Source organism: Polistes dominula, unplaced genomic scaffold (assembly GCF_049000335.1).
Source record: "Polistes dominula isolate Pdom_NZ unplaced genomic scaffold, Pdom_raw_medaka contig_31, whole genome shotgun sequence".
NCBI classification, from domain to species: Eukaryota; Metazoa; Arthropoda; class Insecta; order Hymenoptera; family Vespidae; genus Polistes; species Polistes dominula.
The window spans coordinates 8,855,618-8,873,559 of NW_028300925.1; the positions used below are offsets into that span (position 1 = coordinate 8,855,618).

The window sequence follows — 17,942 nt, forward strand, 5'->3', positions numbered from 1 at the left end:
GTAAATCACACGTTTTCTGATAATACTTCTTGCCTTTTTCCTCTTATTTTTTTTAAATATAATAAACTAGTAGATGTATGAAATTTATTTTGATTAAAAATAATATAATAAAATTATTAAAAAAAAAAAATAAATGTTTAAGAGCATATAATAATTTTTTAATACAAACAAGATAAATAAATGATTTTCCACTATTTTGTTTAATTACTCAAGAAAATGAAAACTTCATAAACAACTTAATTCGTCTTCGATGGTTACAAATTAGAAAGAAAACATGTATTTATGTGCTTGTTTTGTTCTCTTTAACGTAAGACAATTTAATTAACTCTTATAATTAGGCTTTTTGATCTAAAGTTTAAGGATAAATAAATATCTTGGAACAAATAAATTTTAAAATATTCTATAAAATAAAATAAAATATAATATTTCATTGATTTTACATTGTTGATTAAGGAAATTATTGAAAATGTTTATTTGTATTCAAAATATCTTAATAATATTAATGCTAAATAAAAATTAATGAAATATATTATAAGATTAAGTAAAGTTAAATAACTGTAAATTATAAATTAAAACTTGAAGCTAATTATTATTATTATTGTTGTTGTTATTATTATTATTATTATAACATTACTAGAAGGAAAATACTATCGAATATTAGAAATTAATACGGGAAAGAACAATAATACCTTTCGAACAAATAATCTTCTTAATACATTTTTCTCTGCTTATTACTGCATAAGACGTAAAATCTTCATATGCAAGTTTTCCTCGGCATATGCGTATAATATTTTATTGTGTGCTAATATTTCTTAATAATACCTTAAAACACAAAATTAATTATTTTTTTCATTCCTTCTACACGTTTGGTTTTATTCTATAATTCTATAAGAATACTACTTACTAAAAACGATTGATATTAATAAAGATTAAAAAAGATAACTATGATTGTGTGATTTGTGGTATATTAAATTTGTGTATAAAATTATATTGTACTCTTTATATTAATTTACATTGTTGTTATTTTTAAAAGAAGAATTACGTTTGTAAATAGGTTCAACAAATAATATTTAATAATAGTAAATAGACGAGTAGAGACTCGTCAATAAGATATTTTCATTTCTTAACTAATATATATATGCATAAAATTAATATTAATATTCATGAATGTTTATCAAGTTATACTAATATTTTGATGAAAATGCATTATAATATGTTATGTTAATATAGCATATATTTTTTTTTACATTCTTTATACTTACAAGAATGAAAATATTTTCATTGACATTGATAAGTAAAGATTATAATTACATATATTTGTGCTTAAAATTAAAACTATTTTGTACAATTAATAGAAAATCTGTGTTAATAACTCTTCTTTGATTAGAGATAAGTTTTCTTTTAACTGCTATGTTTATTTATACACATTATTTGTTGTTATTGTTATGATTATTATTACTATGATTAATTATATAACATTATACAATATTACATAAATTTCAAAAACAATTTTGTTTTAAATTATTATTTGCTTTTTATAAAAGATGCATGTTATAAGACGAATTTCATTTTAAAATTTCTTCTTTGATCTTAAGGTGATGACGATGATGTATAAAAAAAGAATTGTATTCTGTAAAAAAAATCAATATTCTAATGTTATAAATTTTTAAGAAAATTTTAGTTAAAAAGGTACTGAATGTAATTCTACTATTCAATAGTAGATATATACTAATAGCTTTTTTTAAGATTTGAAATATAAATATTTTTATCTAAATGAATAATTGTATGAAATCAAAATAAAGCTACTTAAATGTTAATTAAGTACATTTGTTCCGATAGTTATTGCTAACAATATATAGATTGAATTGTGTGTCATTATTGAATTTTTCAATTTATATTTATTTTAATAATACACGCACACACACAAACATAAATTATTTGTTGTAAAAAAACATAATATTTCTTATATATTCACATATATATGTATCAAATTGTACAAAGTATATATTTTAGTAATGTTTTATGTATATATATATATATACATAAGTATATATATGTATATATATACTTTAACAGTAGCATTTTTTTCAAATTTATGAATTTTAAGTATAATATAGCTTCCATATTTTCCTTGCTGTGAGGTATAAATATAAAGGTAGAAGAGAAAAGATTTATAAGTGTTATGTATTTATATATATATATATATATATATATATTTAATCACATTTTCAAATACTTAGACATAATTATTATTGTTGTTAGTTTTTAATATTAAAAATTAAATCATTAATTATAAAATTGAAACTTTATGTGAATTTTAATTCAACTAAATGCGTAGTATATTATAGAATGATATATATAGAAAAATAGAGTAATATTTGATTGAAACCAAATCAAATATTATTGGAAAAGTAGTATTATTAAATTAATTGTATTTAAAAAATATAAACACACATATTGCTTGTGCTATATATAATTTTATAGCACATGCAATATTAATACTTGGCCCCTCCATAATTCTTATAACAAAATCTCTGATTAGATAGAGAAAATGTGATTAAATTTCTTATTACCGTAAATGTATAAATAATAGAATACAATAAATTTACAAATAAGCGTCGTGGTGATCATCACCCATCAAAATTATTAAATTGTGCATGGAAAAGGTACATAATATTAGTATAATCATATTTTCAGTACCTGCGTTCAGTCTACATATGCATTCAACGCCTCCTCTAATTTATTTACAATTTTTTTATAAAACGATATTTGTTCTTGCAAATGCGTTTTCATAGCTTGATTAATATGTATATCACGTTCTGATTGAAAATGTGTTTCTTCTGCCATTAATGTGCGTGCTATTATATCCGTTCGATGAGACATTTCGCGCAATTGCTGTGTTTCCATTTTATGTTCTGCAACTAATCTCTCACAATCCTTTCTTTTTTGTATTGCGCTCTAGTAAAATGTCAAGGAAAATAGTTTATAATGAATAATTGATCTAAAAATATTAGAGATGTAAATTATATTAAAGAGAAATCATACCTTATGTATACTAATAACATCAGGAAAATTACTGATAATTCCTCTATAAATATGAAATTTATCAGCAAGCGGTTCCCAATCAAACTTTGGCTGTTCTTTATAAAGATGGCCAATATCATTGTACGCTTCGCCTGTTACCTTTAACGCATGAGTCAATCTCCTATGATCGCTGTCGTCTCCTTCCAAAGCGTGTCCTAATGAACAGAAGGATTGACCAATTTTCTGAAACTCTCTTTTATAAAGTTGTTGATGTTTTTTAGCTTGATCTACGGCCATGGCCATGAAATTTTTCACGACAGGATCTAAACCATTTATATATCTACTAAATGCATCTATTTGAATTTCCACTTTAATTGCATCTAAAGGTGTATCAATGCATTGAATGGCATTAAAATAATTCTCTCCTAATAATTCATCTTTTTCAGCTTGCCGTTTTCCTGCCTTCCACCTTTTCTCATCCGTACAAATCATAAAGTGATCCCATACTCGACTACGTGACAATACAGGATGACGACAAACATAATCAACAAATTCTTGTAATTGTGTGCGACGATGTTCTATAAACTGTTCTTCGTAACGTCCTGCTATTTGTTTATCAGGTAATGGTGGAATTGGTATAAAACAATATTTTTGTTCTAAACGTTCATGCAACCAATCGAAATGCTTATATCTTCTTGAAACTTGAATATTATTAAACTGTAATAAAAAGATTTACGTTACATCTAAACATAAAATTGAATGAATTTAAATAAGATTAGTTAAAATAATATGTAAAATAAGTTAATGTTATTTGAACATACCGTAGGTGTTAATTGATATACGATAAAGCTTTTAAGACCTTTTAATTTAGATTCTTTCTTAGGAGATGTAATAACACAATTATACGATTCCCCACTTGGTACCCATACACAACGTCCATCTTCATTTTCTTTGATAAATAGCTTTTCGCTTTCTGGTACATTAATTACCTTTGTTCCTAATAAAAAACTGTCTTCTCCAGATTTAATAATAGTAGAAAACTTATTATTCTTCTTTGGTACATTAGATATAGGTCTTTCAGGTATCACAGAATGTATAGTATGAATTGGAATAGAATTTCCGCTATCAGTGCTATTGGATTGTAATGCTATATGCATAGCTTGCTGTTGTTGATTTGTAACAGGAACATATGCTTGTGTTTGACCAATTTCTGAATCATCGTCCCAATCATCATCCCAAAAATCTCCAGAACTTTGTTGCGATACTGTCATGCTACCTAGTAAATAATAATATTAAATACTACAAATAAAATCATGACAAATCTAAGAGCTATTGTTTCACAATAGTTAAGTATAAATTACGTCTCTATTTAATCATACTCGAGACTGGAGCAGATGATTCTATAACTTGCACATATGCTGCTGGAAAAAGACCAGATTTTCCACTTTGATTGAATCCTTCGCACCATCCGTCACCGACATTATCTCTCATGACAGTCAAAGTCTCTCCTGCTATAATAGATAATTCAGCTGTTCCTGGCTGACCAGTAAAGTCGTATAAAGCTCTTACCTAAAAATAAAAATAAATATATAAATTAAATAAAATTGATTATACATTGTAAAAAAAGAAAACTAAATGTATAATTATCATGAATAAATATGAGTCATAAAAGAAAAGACAAGTTGATTGAACTTTTGACAATGACTTAATTAACTTGGTAATACTGATTTATTAACATACCTGGTGACCTTCCATTATAAATCTACCTTGAAATTTGGATAATGTCGATATACAATATGAAATATTATTTTTTTCAATTTGTTTGATAACGCCTGGTCACATACCTACAATACTTTGATTCTGAGTCGTGCAAGTGACATTTGCGCGTTTCTCGTAACTTATATATTATACCTTTAACGACATAAATGTATGCACATTGAAAATGACTGTACCAGTTCTAAACTATAAATCGTTGTCAATGAATGAATCGAGAGATTAATTTACTTGTTCAAAATAATCACTCTTACGTGATACTATAAATGAACAAATTGTGTTCTTTATTTAACGATATTAATAGCAAAGAGTAGGTAAAAAATATAACTTTAAGATATAAACGTTCAAAATCGCATACTGTCACATATCAATTAGAGGTTAGGCGTTAATACTCGGGTTCTAAAAATTCTTACGTCTGCACTGAAAACACATTGATATATGGAATCGCCTTTTTTATTACGATTTTATTACTTTTATTAAAGACTGTACGCTGGTAAAATTATTACTAGATTTAAGTGTGTTCTAGAATGGTTCGAATTCATGGAAATAAAAATACAAAATGTTTTCTTTAATATTAAATGATTGTTTAGCTTATTACAATTAAATACAAACAAATAATGAATAATAAATAAAATTACTTGTCAATTGAATTTATTTTCATATAGTAATAGAAATATTTTAATTTTACATGAAAACGAACGAAACTTTGTTTGTCGTATTAAAGTAATAAAAAAGAATAATATGTATGCATAGGAAGAGTCATTACCTCAGGAAAATGTCTCTTTGATTTGATCGGAATCGATTTTTTTAAATACAATAAAAAAAAAGCCGTTATCTAGGATTTTTTGTTAACATTCGAAAATACTATAATTTCATGTATTGTTGAGAACAATTCAAAAAGCTTTAACATTTTGTTACAAAGGAAAATAATGGTGTGAAACTTATCTATAAAACTAAAATATTATTTTTAAAATTAACAGTAAAGTAAAATAGTTGGTATATATATATATATAAAAAAAGAATAATAAATACGGTATTCCGAATAGAAGTTACCGCATTTTTCCGTCGTTGTACGTTACTGTAAGAAAATAACTCGTTATAATAAGATTTTTTTCTAATAAGTGTAAACAAGTGTTTTAAATCTAGAGAGAAATTTTTATTTCTCTTTTTTTATTCTTTTCAACTCAGTTCTTCTCTTAGAGGTATTACCTTTTGTGATTGCACACTGCTTTTATTATTCATCTTTACATAAGTATATATTTCTATATCCAAAAAAACTTTAAAAAATAGAAGATAAAAAAAGACTACCTACACGTAAAGTGATGACTTATTTCTTATTAAAAAAAAAATAAATAAAAGAAAGAGTTGTAATATCGAATAGAATTGAATTTTACTAGATAAAAACTTTATTATCATTGTGAATGCATCATTAACATTATTTCTTCGCAAAGAAGAAAAAAAAGTAAGGAGAAAAAAGAAAGAAGGGAGAAAATATAAAGATAACGGTTTATCAGTTACTACAATAATCTCGTTTCAAAAACTTCTACGGATTATTGTCACAAATGGACATGTGATCTAACCATTTAATATGATATATAATATATTTATATTGAAAATATACTATACAAGTTTCGACGGATAAGATTATTCTTATTTTCGATTTTATTTATAATTTTTCGATGAAATAATTACGATAATAGTTATCTATCAAAAATAAATTTACGCGTTTAGATTATTGTAATGAATATTCATGATGATTCGTGACTCCTTTGGATGGCGTGATATATGTCGAGTATTATAGGTAAAGTTATTTGCTGCGGTGTGGTTATGTGAATAATAAACTTGGAAAATAATTGAATAATACTTTATTATAAATAGTATATAATATCTATCTATATCTATATCTATATATATATATATATACATATATATGTAGAGAAAGAGAGAGAGAGAGAATAGATAATTAAAAGATAAGCTTAAACTAATTCATTAATAATGAATACTCTTAAAAATATAACGTCGGCGTTTTGGTCACCGGACATATGGTTACCGCCCAATATAACATGGGAGGATATTAAACCTAATTCGGAAAACAAATATGCCGATTATCAACATTTAATATTTCCTGTGCCAATGGCCTTCATTCTTTTACTCATGAGATATACTCTTGAAAGGTAAGGAGAATTTTAATTAATATCTACGTTTTCATTGATTTTTATCAACAAAATAATTGAATCAAAATGATCTATGACAAACAATTTTTTTTGCTTCTATTTATATTTATCGTTGTATATTAGTTTCTATACAATGCTAATGATTCAATCATTTTCTTCTTATTCTTTATTTTATTTTTATTGTATATATAAATATACTTTGTTAATTTTGTTGCACGCAGGAATTGCTTCTCACCTTTTGGCAGATCGCTTGGTATAAAGAATACAAGAACAAAAATAGCACCGCCAAATGAAATATTGGAGAAAGCTTATACTAGTAGAAAAATCAAACATAAACAGGTAGATATTATTTTATATACCAAAATGATATAAAAACATAGTCGTTACCAGTGCCATATATCTGTAACACACTGATTTCCATTGAGAGTTCAGTGTCACACATTTGTGAATGCAAGAAATAAATTCTGGGCTGTGGTTTAAATTTCTTTTTCATGGCATAGTAGCAAACGTATTAAATAAATAGTGTATATTTTTATCAATTATTATATTTTTAAGATATTAGCATTAGCTAAACAACTGGATTGGTCAGAACGACAAATAGAAAGGTGGCTTAGACTTAGACGTTCTCAAGATAAGCCATCTACTTTAACAAAATTCTGTGAAAACAGGTAAATCATAGTTTGATTGTTATATAGATTTATATTCATATAATATTTAATAACATCTTTTTATTATAGCTGGAGGTGTTCATATTATACATATTCATTCTTTTATGGCCTTATTATTTTATGGAATAAACCATGGTTATGGGATATTAAGCAATGTTACCGTAACTATCCGTATCATTCAGTGTCCAACGACGTGTGGTGGTATTACATGATATCTATGGCATTTTATTGGTCGTTGAGCATTTCTCAATTCTTCGATGTGAAAAGAAAAGATTTTTGGCAAATGTTTATTCATCATATAGTGACCATCGTATTATTGTCTTTCTCATGGGTCGCTAATTTAACAAGAATTGGTTCATTAGTTTTATTAGTACATGATTCCGCTGATATATTCTTAGAAGTAAGTTTGATATCATTTATTTTCTTTCTTTTTCTTCTTTTCTTTGTTACTTTTAATAAACATTGTATTATGTATATTATAATCATAAATGTATGTTTTTAATTAGATAACTATCGGTTGTGAAGTCATAGTTTTGTATTTATTACTGAATGTAATATATTATATTTTTTGCAGGTCGCAAAAATGGCAAAGTATGCTAATTATCAAAAATTCTGCGATTTTGTATTTGTTATTTTCACAATATTGTGGATTGTGACACGCGTCGGTATATTTCCATTCTGGATTATTTATAGGTAATTTTAGATATCTTTTATGGTTTTTCTTTAAATTATTTTATATAATGCAATAAAGTAGTTGTTATAAATATAAAATTATAATATGTTCTTAATTTAAATATGTTTCTTTTAGTACATTGATTGAAGCACCTAAGCTAGTACCAATGTTCCCAGCGTATTATGTGTTTAATACATTATTGTGCCTCCTACTTATACTTCATTTAATATGGACTTATGTTATTATTAAAATCGCATATAATGCCTTTTATGCTGGTCAGGTACATATCCATAAATTTAACTATGCTATTACATTTTTTCAATTACAACATTCTTCGTATTGTGATAAGTAATGTTAACAATAAATCTTATATTAAATTACAGAATTTGTGTTACTATAACACACATACATATATACATAATATAATTCACTTTAATTAATTTTATATTTGGAATTTACAGAGTTAATTAAAATGAGTGGCAATGATATAAGACTTGATTATGTATTTATTAAAAAAATGTTACAGATGGAAGGTGATATACGAAGTAATAGCAGTGAAGATGTTTCAGATGCCTCAGAGAATAATGCACTTGTCAATAATACAACGAACTACATCAACAAACGAAGTTCAAGACAAAAGGCACATTAACAAAACAACAAAATTAATTAGCTAAAAAATCTTAACATGTATAATGTTAAAGATAAAACGGCAACAAAAAAAATAATAATTAGCCTGGCGCTAAACGATCATTCTTCAAACTTATTCGAATTATAAAGCTATGATTATTTATTATTATAAAAAATGAAATCATAACTTTATTGGAAATATCGAAAGTAAAAAATATAAAAATATAAAAAGAATCGAAAAAAAAAATGATAGACTTATAAATTACGAAATTTGTTGCTATAAATATTTTTTAAAGCAATATCTTAAGTTTAACTCGATGTAAGAAGTAAGGAGAAAGTGATTCACTATAGATGCAATGTCCAAATTTCATTTTTTACCATATTACCAGTATTGTAAGAAAAATGAAAATCCTTTAGTCATATTTCACTTTCATATATGTATTATATCATTTATTTATAATTATTTTATTTAAAAATTTCGGTACCTGTATGTATTATCTCTTAAAACAACTTTAAGTGTGTGTTTAATTAAACAAAGAATGGACCAAAGCTTTAGATTTTTGTCGGAAGGTAACCTTTTTTAAACTTATGATTCGTAATATTTAAATATTTTTATATATATTCATTTTCTATATATTCTGGATATATATATATAAACACGTATATTTATATATGTATATACATCATGTATAAGTTTAACAATAAAATAGAATGGAAGAGCTAATTACGCAAACGGAACTGTTTTCACAAATAGCATTTATATTTCTTCGCAAAGTTTTATGTGAATTTCTTTGATTAAATGTTAAATAATAGTATTAATCAGTAAATAAAAATCTAATTGAAAAAGTATCAAGTGTAAATTCTTTTTTTATAAATTATGGTGTATATATCTATAAAATACAATTCAATGAATGTAATAATTAATAAAATATTATAAATATTTTAATTAAGTATATTGTTTCATCTAAGAATACGAGGTAATTGATTGATTATAAATTTGTTATTTATTTATTAAATCATTTAATTTAAAATTCTTTCTGCGTTTTACTGATTAATATATAGATCATTTTATTCTTCTATATAAACAAAAATTATTTCTAAATATTGTCAACATTGGATTAAAATAATTTAAAAATAGATAATTTAAATTAATTTTACAATTTTAAAGTTTATAATAAAATATATACAATATAAAAATGAAGGATAATCTGCGTAGAAAATTGTGGTTAATGTATATCAAAGTATGATAAACCGTAATTTTAAACAAATATACAAAGTAATTTTATGTAAAAAAGTAAAAAATTCAAAAAACCTTTTTGATGGAAATCAGCATAGAGTACTAACCAATGTTAGTTATTGTTATCTAATATCAGGTATTGTCAATACAATACCTGACCATACTTTCTTGGTTAAAAATAATATAAATGTTCTATTAAATTTATGATGTCACAAAGATCAATGAGAAAATTGACTGATTAATTTATATATATATATATATTTATATATATTTAAATATATTTTATATATATAATATATAAATTATATATATGTTGTTATGCCTTGGGAGAAAGGTTTAACTTTCTTTCAAAATAACTTACACAAGATTTTAATGTCTAAACTATACTCACATTTAATTGTTTATTTGATAACGTAAAGTCGCTCTTCAAGATTCTTTAATTTATTCTCAAATATTTTCTGTAACTAGGAATGCATAATGATTCGTAGTGTATTCTGTGAGTACCATTCTGTAACTAACTAAAAAGGTGTTAGAGAACATACACCGCAATTTTAAGTATCACTACGCCATGGGAATAAACAGGTAATAAGGTGTGCTTTGCCCAGCCGCTAGCGTGTAAACAACATCGTCAGCAGTTTTGAAGGATAACGTTAAAAGAAAAAGAAAAATCTACAGAGGCATAACACCCCCACCCTAAGATTAAAAAATCCCCTTTTACAATATACAATCTGGGTTTTTCCTTTGGAATATTTGAAGTGCATTTTACATAATTGCTCTTAATACAAAAAAATTTTTAAATTAGGCATAATAATGAGTACAAGTAAAGTTGAATATAATAATAATAATAATTACATATAGTAATACCAAGACAATAATCACATACAAAACATATAAAATCCAATTGACTATTTGTTCGTAAATAGTTTTCGTTCTTTCATGATTTCCAATTTCGATTGCCTCTCTCTTAATCTCAGTTAAAGTTTTTCCGTATTTTGTTAAATCACTCAATTTTAAATCTGGTGCTTCTACAGCACGGATTTCCATTAAACTTAAATTTAAAAGTGGATCATTTAATTCTTGGAAATGCTCGCTAAAATTATACGTTATTAAAGGAATAAAAGCTTTCTTATTAATTAAATGTCTTTCAATATATGAATTTAATATTACATCGTTTGTAACCCCACTACACCCTGGTGCCATGCGCAATAATTTAGTACCATTTATTATATTATTTTCAACTTTATCTCCGCAAATAATTCTAATAGTTTTTGGAATAGGAGCAGAATAAACCCATTCATGGCCATTTTTCAATTGTATCCAAATTGTATGTTTTACAGTAATTATTTTTAGTTCGCAATCATTCTTTTCTAATTTCAAAGGATCATTTACAATTTTACTCAGACAAGCATCATGTTTTTGAATATAATATTTAGGATGAATTGTCTTACACAAAAAAAATAAACTAGTTTATGAGTTTTACAATGTTCTAAAAAAAAATTTTCTTCACTAGGAGTATACAATAATTTTTCGTTATTAGTTATTATGTACTCGTGTGGGTTTGAGATATAAACAGCTAAACTATTATTTATTATTTTTGGTACTGGAATAGCTCTATATGCTTTATAATTGCCGATTTCTAATAAAGGTATTTTAATCAGATAAATAAATCTATATCTTATTACACTAATAGTTACATCACTTATTTCTAAATATTCAAAAATAATTACCATCATGGAGAGCAATTGGCATTTCATTTGACCCTCTTTCGTCTCGAATTAATTTTATAGAACTTATAAGTACTTCTGGTGGTTATAATTGCGGATTTATTTGACCCATCTTCGCAAATATTAGTGATTGAGTGAACATATTTACATTCTTACCAAATTCCGTCAAAGCTAATTCAATTTCCAAACACATTTCAGTTATTAAAGAATCTCCTTGCAACGAATTTTCTTGTAAAACAATTTTTTTATGTTATTATCGAAATTTTGAAAATTTGAATTTATTTCTATGAATTTTTTATTATATTCTCTAAAAAGACTTTCAGTTTTATGAATAGTTAATTGTAATATATATGTTTGATTCTTAAATAGTTCTCCAATTCTTTTATTGTCTTTATGAACTGCATCAATTTCAGAATTATAATAATCTGCATCGTCCTGACTCATAGTACCAAAAAGTATTTTACTAATTTTACCAACAAAATCAAATATCCCCCATCTATTTCTAATCAACGTAGGGATCCCTATAGCAGAGAATAGCTTATACTTATCTTGTTTTAGACTTTCTAACTGATTTCTTAACCTCATAATCAAGTGTGATTCCGTACAATTATTTTGACACGATGATTCGACTTGATCAATACTTTTTAAGATTTCTGACTCCTGGAATGTTAATTGAAGTAGGACACAATATTGTACGTCTCATGGAAAAATCTTACGTCTCCTAAATACTCCATGTAAATATTTGGTAATGTAGAAAAATTTAGTTCTTCGTTACTTTTGACCTCCATCATAACCAAATGGATTAGAATTCTGAAACAAACTTATATTAGCATATTTTAATTTATTAGCGTGCACGATTATACTTTTAATTCTTTTCTCTATCTTATAATTAACATCTGACAATTTATCTAATGATTATCTATCTTATAATTAACATCTGACAATTTATATAATAATTATTAATATTAATATATTTTATATGGCTCCTCAAATGGAAGATTCAGACCGTGTGTTTTATCATTCGCATTACCTTCTTTCTTTAGCTAAACCAAATCATCTACTTTAAACTCCTTTGGATTCGTTAGTCGATCATAACGTATTTTTGTCCTTTGCTTACTTTCTGCTATTATTCTTTTACTTTCCTCGATAGTTTTATTGATTTTTGCTTGTAAATCACCCATATACTCCATATATGTTAGGTTAGTAGTCTTCAATGATGATACATTCCTTGGATTCATTCCGAAAACTAGTTCTGCAGGAGTAAATCCCGTACTGTCATGTTTGGATGTGTTGTAATATAATCCAGCTAAATGAATCTTCGTATCCCAATCATCAGAATTCTTTTTTGAAAAGTGACGTAGATAATCTTTTAATACTTGATGACTTCTTTCCAGACTGCCATTACTTTCTGGATGAAAACTTGTAGTTGTAATATCTTTAATGCCCAACATCTTTTGAAAATGTTTCATCAATTCATTTGTAAAGTTAGTTCCTCTATCTGTCAATATATTACATGGTACTCCAGAATAACCCACATAATGCTTCAGAAATTTTTTTATAATTGTTAAAGCTGTACTGTCTGAAATTGGTATTCCCACGAAATATTTAGTCAGGCAATTTTGAATTGTCAAAATACGATTATTGCGTCTTTCTGTCAATGGCAATGGTCCACAAATATCCTGTTATGTCTCTGTAGATTTTTCTTATTCTTTTAACGTTATCTTTCAAAATTGTTGACGATGATGTTCACACGCTAGCGGCTGGGCAGAGCACACCTTATTACCTGTTTATTCCCATGGCGTAGTGATACTTAAAATTGCGGTGTATGTTCTCTAACACCTTTTTAGTTAGTTACAGAATGGTACTCACAGAATACACTACGAATCATTATGCATTCCTAGTTACAGAAAATATTTGAGAATAAATTAAAGAATCTTGAAGTGCGACTTTACGTTATCAAATAAACAATTAAATGTGAGTATAGTTTAGACATTAAAATCTTGTGTAAGTTATTTTGAAAGAAAGTTAAACCTTTCTCCCAAGGCATAACATAAATTTGGTGGCAGCTAAAAAGGATATCTTGAGTCAGTGCATCAGAAACAATTGGAAACATGAGAACAAGCATCTTAATGTAAGTAAGATTAGGTTATTTACATATGCAAAACGGCAATTTCGTAAATTATCGCGACATAAAAATTTATTCTGACGAAAGTGAAGAGCCTAGTGAAAATTCGATAAACTTGTCAGAAGTGTCTTTCAAAATGTCAAAAACACAAGAGGAACTCCTAGCTATTATTGATTCACTACAAAAACAAAATAATCTATTAAATAAGGAAGCTCAAGCTCTCAAGGAAGAAAAGGAGGAAAATGAAGAATTACGAAAGATGGTGCAATTATTACGAGAGCAAAACATTAATTTAAGTGCGCAGTTGGAAATTTTTACAAGAGAAAAAGATGAAAAGCGGGAAGGTGAGAGTACACACGTTCCCAGTGAATCAGATTATTAAACTCTTTAAGAATGAAAGATTTGAAATCTCATTTAGAAGTAATCACGGAATTTGACGGTAATAATATATCGATCGAAACCTTTATTTTCGAAATTAAATCAATTTTTAATGAAGTTCCGGAAGAGTCACGGGTGTTATTCATTCGGTTAATCATTTCAAAGAAAATAGTTCGTTATGCTAGAAAAGTGATTGACGGTAATGATATTCGATCATTAGAAGACTTGATTCAAATATTACGTATTAATTTTGGGGAAAATAAATCATATGATGTCGCGTTATTGGAACGAAGTCAATGTCAACAAAATAACCAAAGTGTTCTCGATTACAACAAAAAGTTTAATGATTGCCATTTAAATGTAAAACGTGCGCTTAATAATAATTCAGAATTTGATGCGGAAAACCGAATGTTTATTTTAAAGAATGAAGAAAGACAGGGTCTCGCTCACTACGTACGGGGTCTTCGCGCTAGCATTAAATTATTTGTAAAATCTGGCAAACCAACCACGATTCGAGAAGCTCAAAATCTAGCATTAGAAACAGAAAAAGAAGAATTGATTTCACAAATTATTTACAAAAAGACTCCTGTCAACAATTACAAGGCTTCGAATAAATCACAGGAAAATAAAAATGCAAGGCCATTAGGTCAAGGAATTCCACAGAAACCAGCGCAGGAAAACAAATATGCTTGTCATAATTGCGGAAGTTTTGGACATTTTATGAAAGTCCTCTTAAACGACGAGTATCATATCAAAATTTTCCATCACGGCAGGTGCCAAACGTTCCACCAAATCAGATAAAATATACTTAATGTCAAAAAACAGAAGAAATCCAAGAGCAAGCTTCATGCTCAGAGTCGACACCGCCGTCGGACAGCGAAGTCATTCATTCCTGGCAGACACAGGAGCAGCTGTAAATGTTATTAAATTAAAATGTACACTAGGGTTACCAGTAAGAAAAATCAACACAGAAATTACTAGAATTAATGATATCCCAATTATTTGTAATCAAGAGTGTAAAATTACAGTTGATAAAATAGATCATATTTTCTTAGTAGTTCCGAATGATTTTCCGTTAGAAGAAGATGGAATAGCAGGTCGACCGTTTTTAGAAAAAGAAGATGCTATAATACTTACGAAGAAAAGAACAATTATTTTTAATCGGGATCAGTCACAAATTCTCAAGTTGCGATGTGAATATTCAGTTGAGCGTAGTCAAGTATTAAAAGAAAATACTCGACTGTCTTACATTATTAAAGCTAAAGAGAAAGAAGAAATTTGGGAAATCATTGATTCGTATCAAGATATTTTTTATTTACCGGGTGACCCTTTACCTACTACAAATTTGGCGGAACATACAATAGAAACAACAGATGAGATTCCTATCAATGTTAAACAATATAGGTTTCCACCTACCCAACAAGAGGAAATTGCCCGGCAAGTTGAAGAAATGAAGGGGAAGGGAGTGATTCAAAACTCAAGTTCCCCTTACAACTTGCCATTATGGATTGTACCTAAAAAACAAGATGCATCAAATAAAATAAAATGGAGAGTTGTAACGGATTTCAGAAAACTAAATGACAAAACAATTCAGGATGCATACCCGATTCCCAACATTGAAGAAATTCTGGATCAACTTGGAAATTCCAGGTACTTTTCTGCTTTTGATCTTGCAAGTGAATTTCACCAAATTGCGGTAAATCCAAAGCATCGTATGAAAACGGCATTCAGCACACTCCAAGGTCATTTTGAATACTTGAAAATGCCTTTCGGCTTGAAGAATGCTCCAGCTACATTCCAGCGAATGATAGATAACGCTTTAAGGGGTCTTATCGGAAAAGTATGCTTCGTTTACCTCGATGATATCATTGTATACGGAAGAACATTGGTTGAACATAACGAAAATCTGAAAATTGTGTTCCAGCGATTAAGAGAAACTAATTTGAAGCTTCAGCCTGATAAGTGTAAATATTTGAAACCCGAATTGCAATATCTAGGTCACATCATTACTGAAGATGGAGTTAAACCGAACCCAAAAAAAATGTAAAAGTGTTTCAGAATTTCCAACTCCGAAAAATATTAAACAAATAAGACAATTTTTGGGAATGACCGGATATTATAGAAAATTTATTAAAGATTATAGCAGGAAAGCGAAAGCCCTAACTGATCTGTTACGGAAAGATAAAAAATTTTATTGGGGACAAGATCAAGAAAAATCATTTAATCTTTTAAAGAAAGAATTGTGTTCAGAACCAATATTGGCATACCCAGATTTCACTAAGGAATTCATTCTTACAACAGATGCTTCTGGTATCGCCATTGGTGGCATATTATCCCAAATTAAAAACAATCAAGAACATCCTGTTGCATACACTAGTCGTGTTTTAAATAAAGCAGAGAAAAATTATTCAACAACTGAACAAGAATTACTAGCAATCGTGTGGTGCGTAAAACATTTTCACCCATATTTATACGGCAGAAAATTTAAAATTGTTACTGACCATCGACCTTTGGTTTGGTTAATGAACCACAAGAATCCTCATTCAAGATTAATGAGGTGGAGAATAAGTTTAGAAGAATATGATTATGAAATTTCCTACAAAAAGGGTAAACTCAATACTAATGCTGATGCATTATCGAGAAACCCTATTTTTGTATTTCGAAGAATGGATGCTGATACTTTATTGGATTCAGCATCAGAAGAAGAAGATTCAGAAGAGTGTACATCAAACAAGAAAAGAAGAAAGGATATATTGAATCCAAGTTCAAGAAAAAGGGTACGTACTCGAGAGGACGATCCTACAAACAGCAACGAGGAACCAGTAACCCTAGCCGGTAAACGGAAACGGAATTCAATAGAAATGGATTCAGAAATAAATAAAAAACGAAGAACATTGGAAACAGAATGCAGAAAAGGTAGTGAACAAAATAATCAACCTGAAGAACATCATCAAGAAGATCATCACCAAGAAGATGTTAGAGAAAAAGAAGAAAATGAGAGAGAACAAGAAATTATTAAACTAGGAAAACAGTTATATTTGACAAATTCAGCGATACCCGAGGGCAGCGTTGATGTGTCATTTGTCCGAGATAATGGAGGACAAACAACAGAAGTTTATCTTGAAGAAGATCACGGGGAATATCATATTATCGTCGAAGCAAATTCACATAAATCAAAAGATGAACTGAAAGAAAAAATTAATGAATTGTTGTACTTAGCCGTTGCTGAAGAATTCAAAGAATTCGACCACAATCAGTGTGCTCGATTAACGGGATTTTCCAAGAAAGAAATTGAGAAAATCTGGAAAGAAGTATTTTGCCAAGGAAATACTACAGTTTTTCTACACGATAAAGAAAGAATAGTACCCAAGAAAGAAGATATCAAGAAAATATTGAAGGAAAATCATGATAGTCTCCTTGGAGATCATGGTGGAATAAAGAAAACATATTATAGAATTAGTGAGAATTACTTCTAGAAAACTTTAAGAAGAGACGTCGAAGCTTATGTAAAAAGATGTCAAATATGTCAGAAAAATAAG

The 17,942-nt window shown here is 27.4% G+C and overlaps 2 protein-coding genes and 1 long non-coding RNA gene across 4 annotated transcripts; 1 reads left to right on the forward strand and 2 right to left on the reverse strand.

Moving 5' to 3' along the window:
• Positions 1 to 401: 401 nt before the first annotated feature.
• Positions 402 to 5,238, reverse strand: SH3PX1 (sorting nexin 33-like protein SH3PX1). 2 transcript variants are annotated; one of them, XM_015335015.2, is made up of 6 exons: positions 4,765 to 5,238; positions 4,404 to 4,593; positions 3,846 to 4,300; positions 3,046 to 3,741; positions 2,701 to 2,958; positions 402 to 1,630 (listed from the first exon to the last, which is right to left on the reverse strand). In XM_015335015.2, exons 1-5 carry the CDS (start codon positions 4,777 to 4,779, stop codon positions 2,707 to 2,709), a joined length of 1,608 nt encoding a protein of 535 aa, XP_015190501.1. In that variant the 5' UTR covers positions 4,780 to 5,238; the 3' UTR covers positions 402 to 1,630; positions 2,701 to 2,706. The 2 variants fall into 2 exon arrangements, with proteins under 2 accessions (XP_015190501.1, XP_089027373.1); XM_089171247.1 differs by lacking the exons at positions 402 to 1,630; positions 4,765 to 5,238 and having other exon boundaries at positions 1,637 to 2,958; positions 4,386 to 4,524.
• Positions 5,239 to 5,574: 336 nt separating this feature from the next.
• Positions 5,575 to 9,788, forward strand: schlank (ceramide synthase schlank). The gene is made up of 7 exons (XM_015334943.2): positions 5,575 to 6,971; positions 7,193 to 7,310; positions 7,527 to 7,639; positions 7,709 to 8,039; positions 8,214 to 8,332; positions 8,448 to 8,592; positions 8,839 to 9,788. The coding sequence occupies exons 1-7, from the start codon at positions 6,793 to 6,795 to the stop codon at positions 8,959 to 8,961; spliced, it is 1,128 nt and encodes a 375-aa protein (XP_015190429.1). The 5' UTR covers positions 5,575 to 6,792; the 3' UTR covers positions 8,962 to 9,788.
• A 755-nt stretch (positions 9,789 to 10,543) lies between these two features.
• Positions 10,544 to 16,150, reverse strand: LOC149033032 (uncharacterized). The gene is made up of 3 exons (XR_016176139.1): positions 16,007 to 16,150; positions 15,820 to 15,917; positions 10,544 to 15,314 (listed from the first exon to the last, which is right to left on the reverse strand). It is a non-coding gene; the product is annotated as an uncharacterized LOC149033032 (long non-coding RNA).
• Positions 16,151 to 17,942: the final 1,792 nt, after the last annotated feature.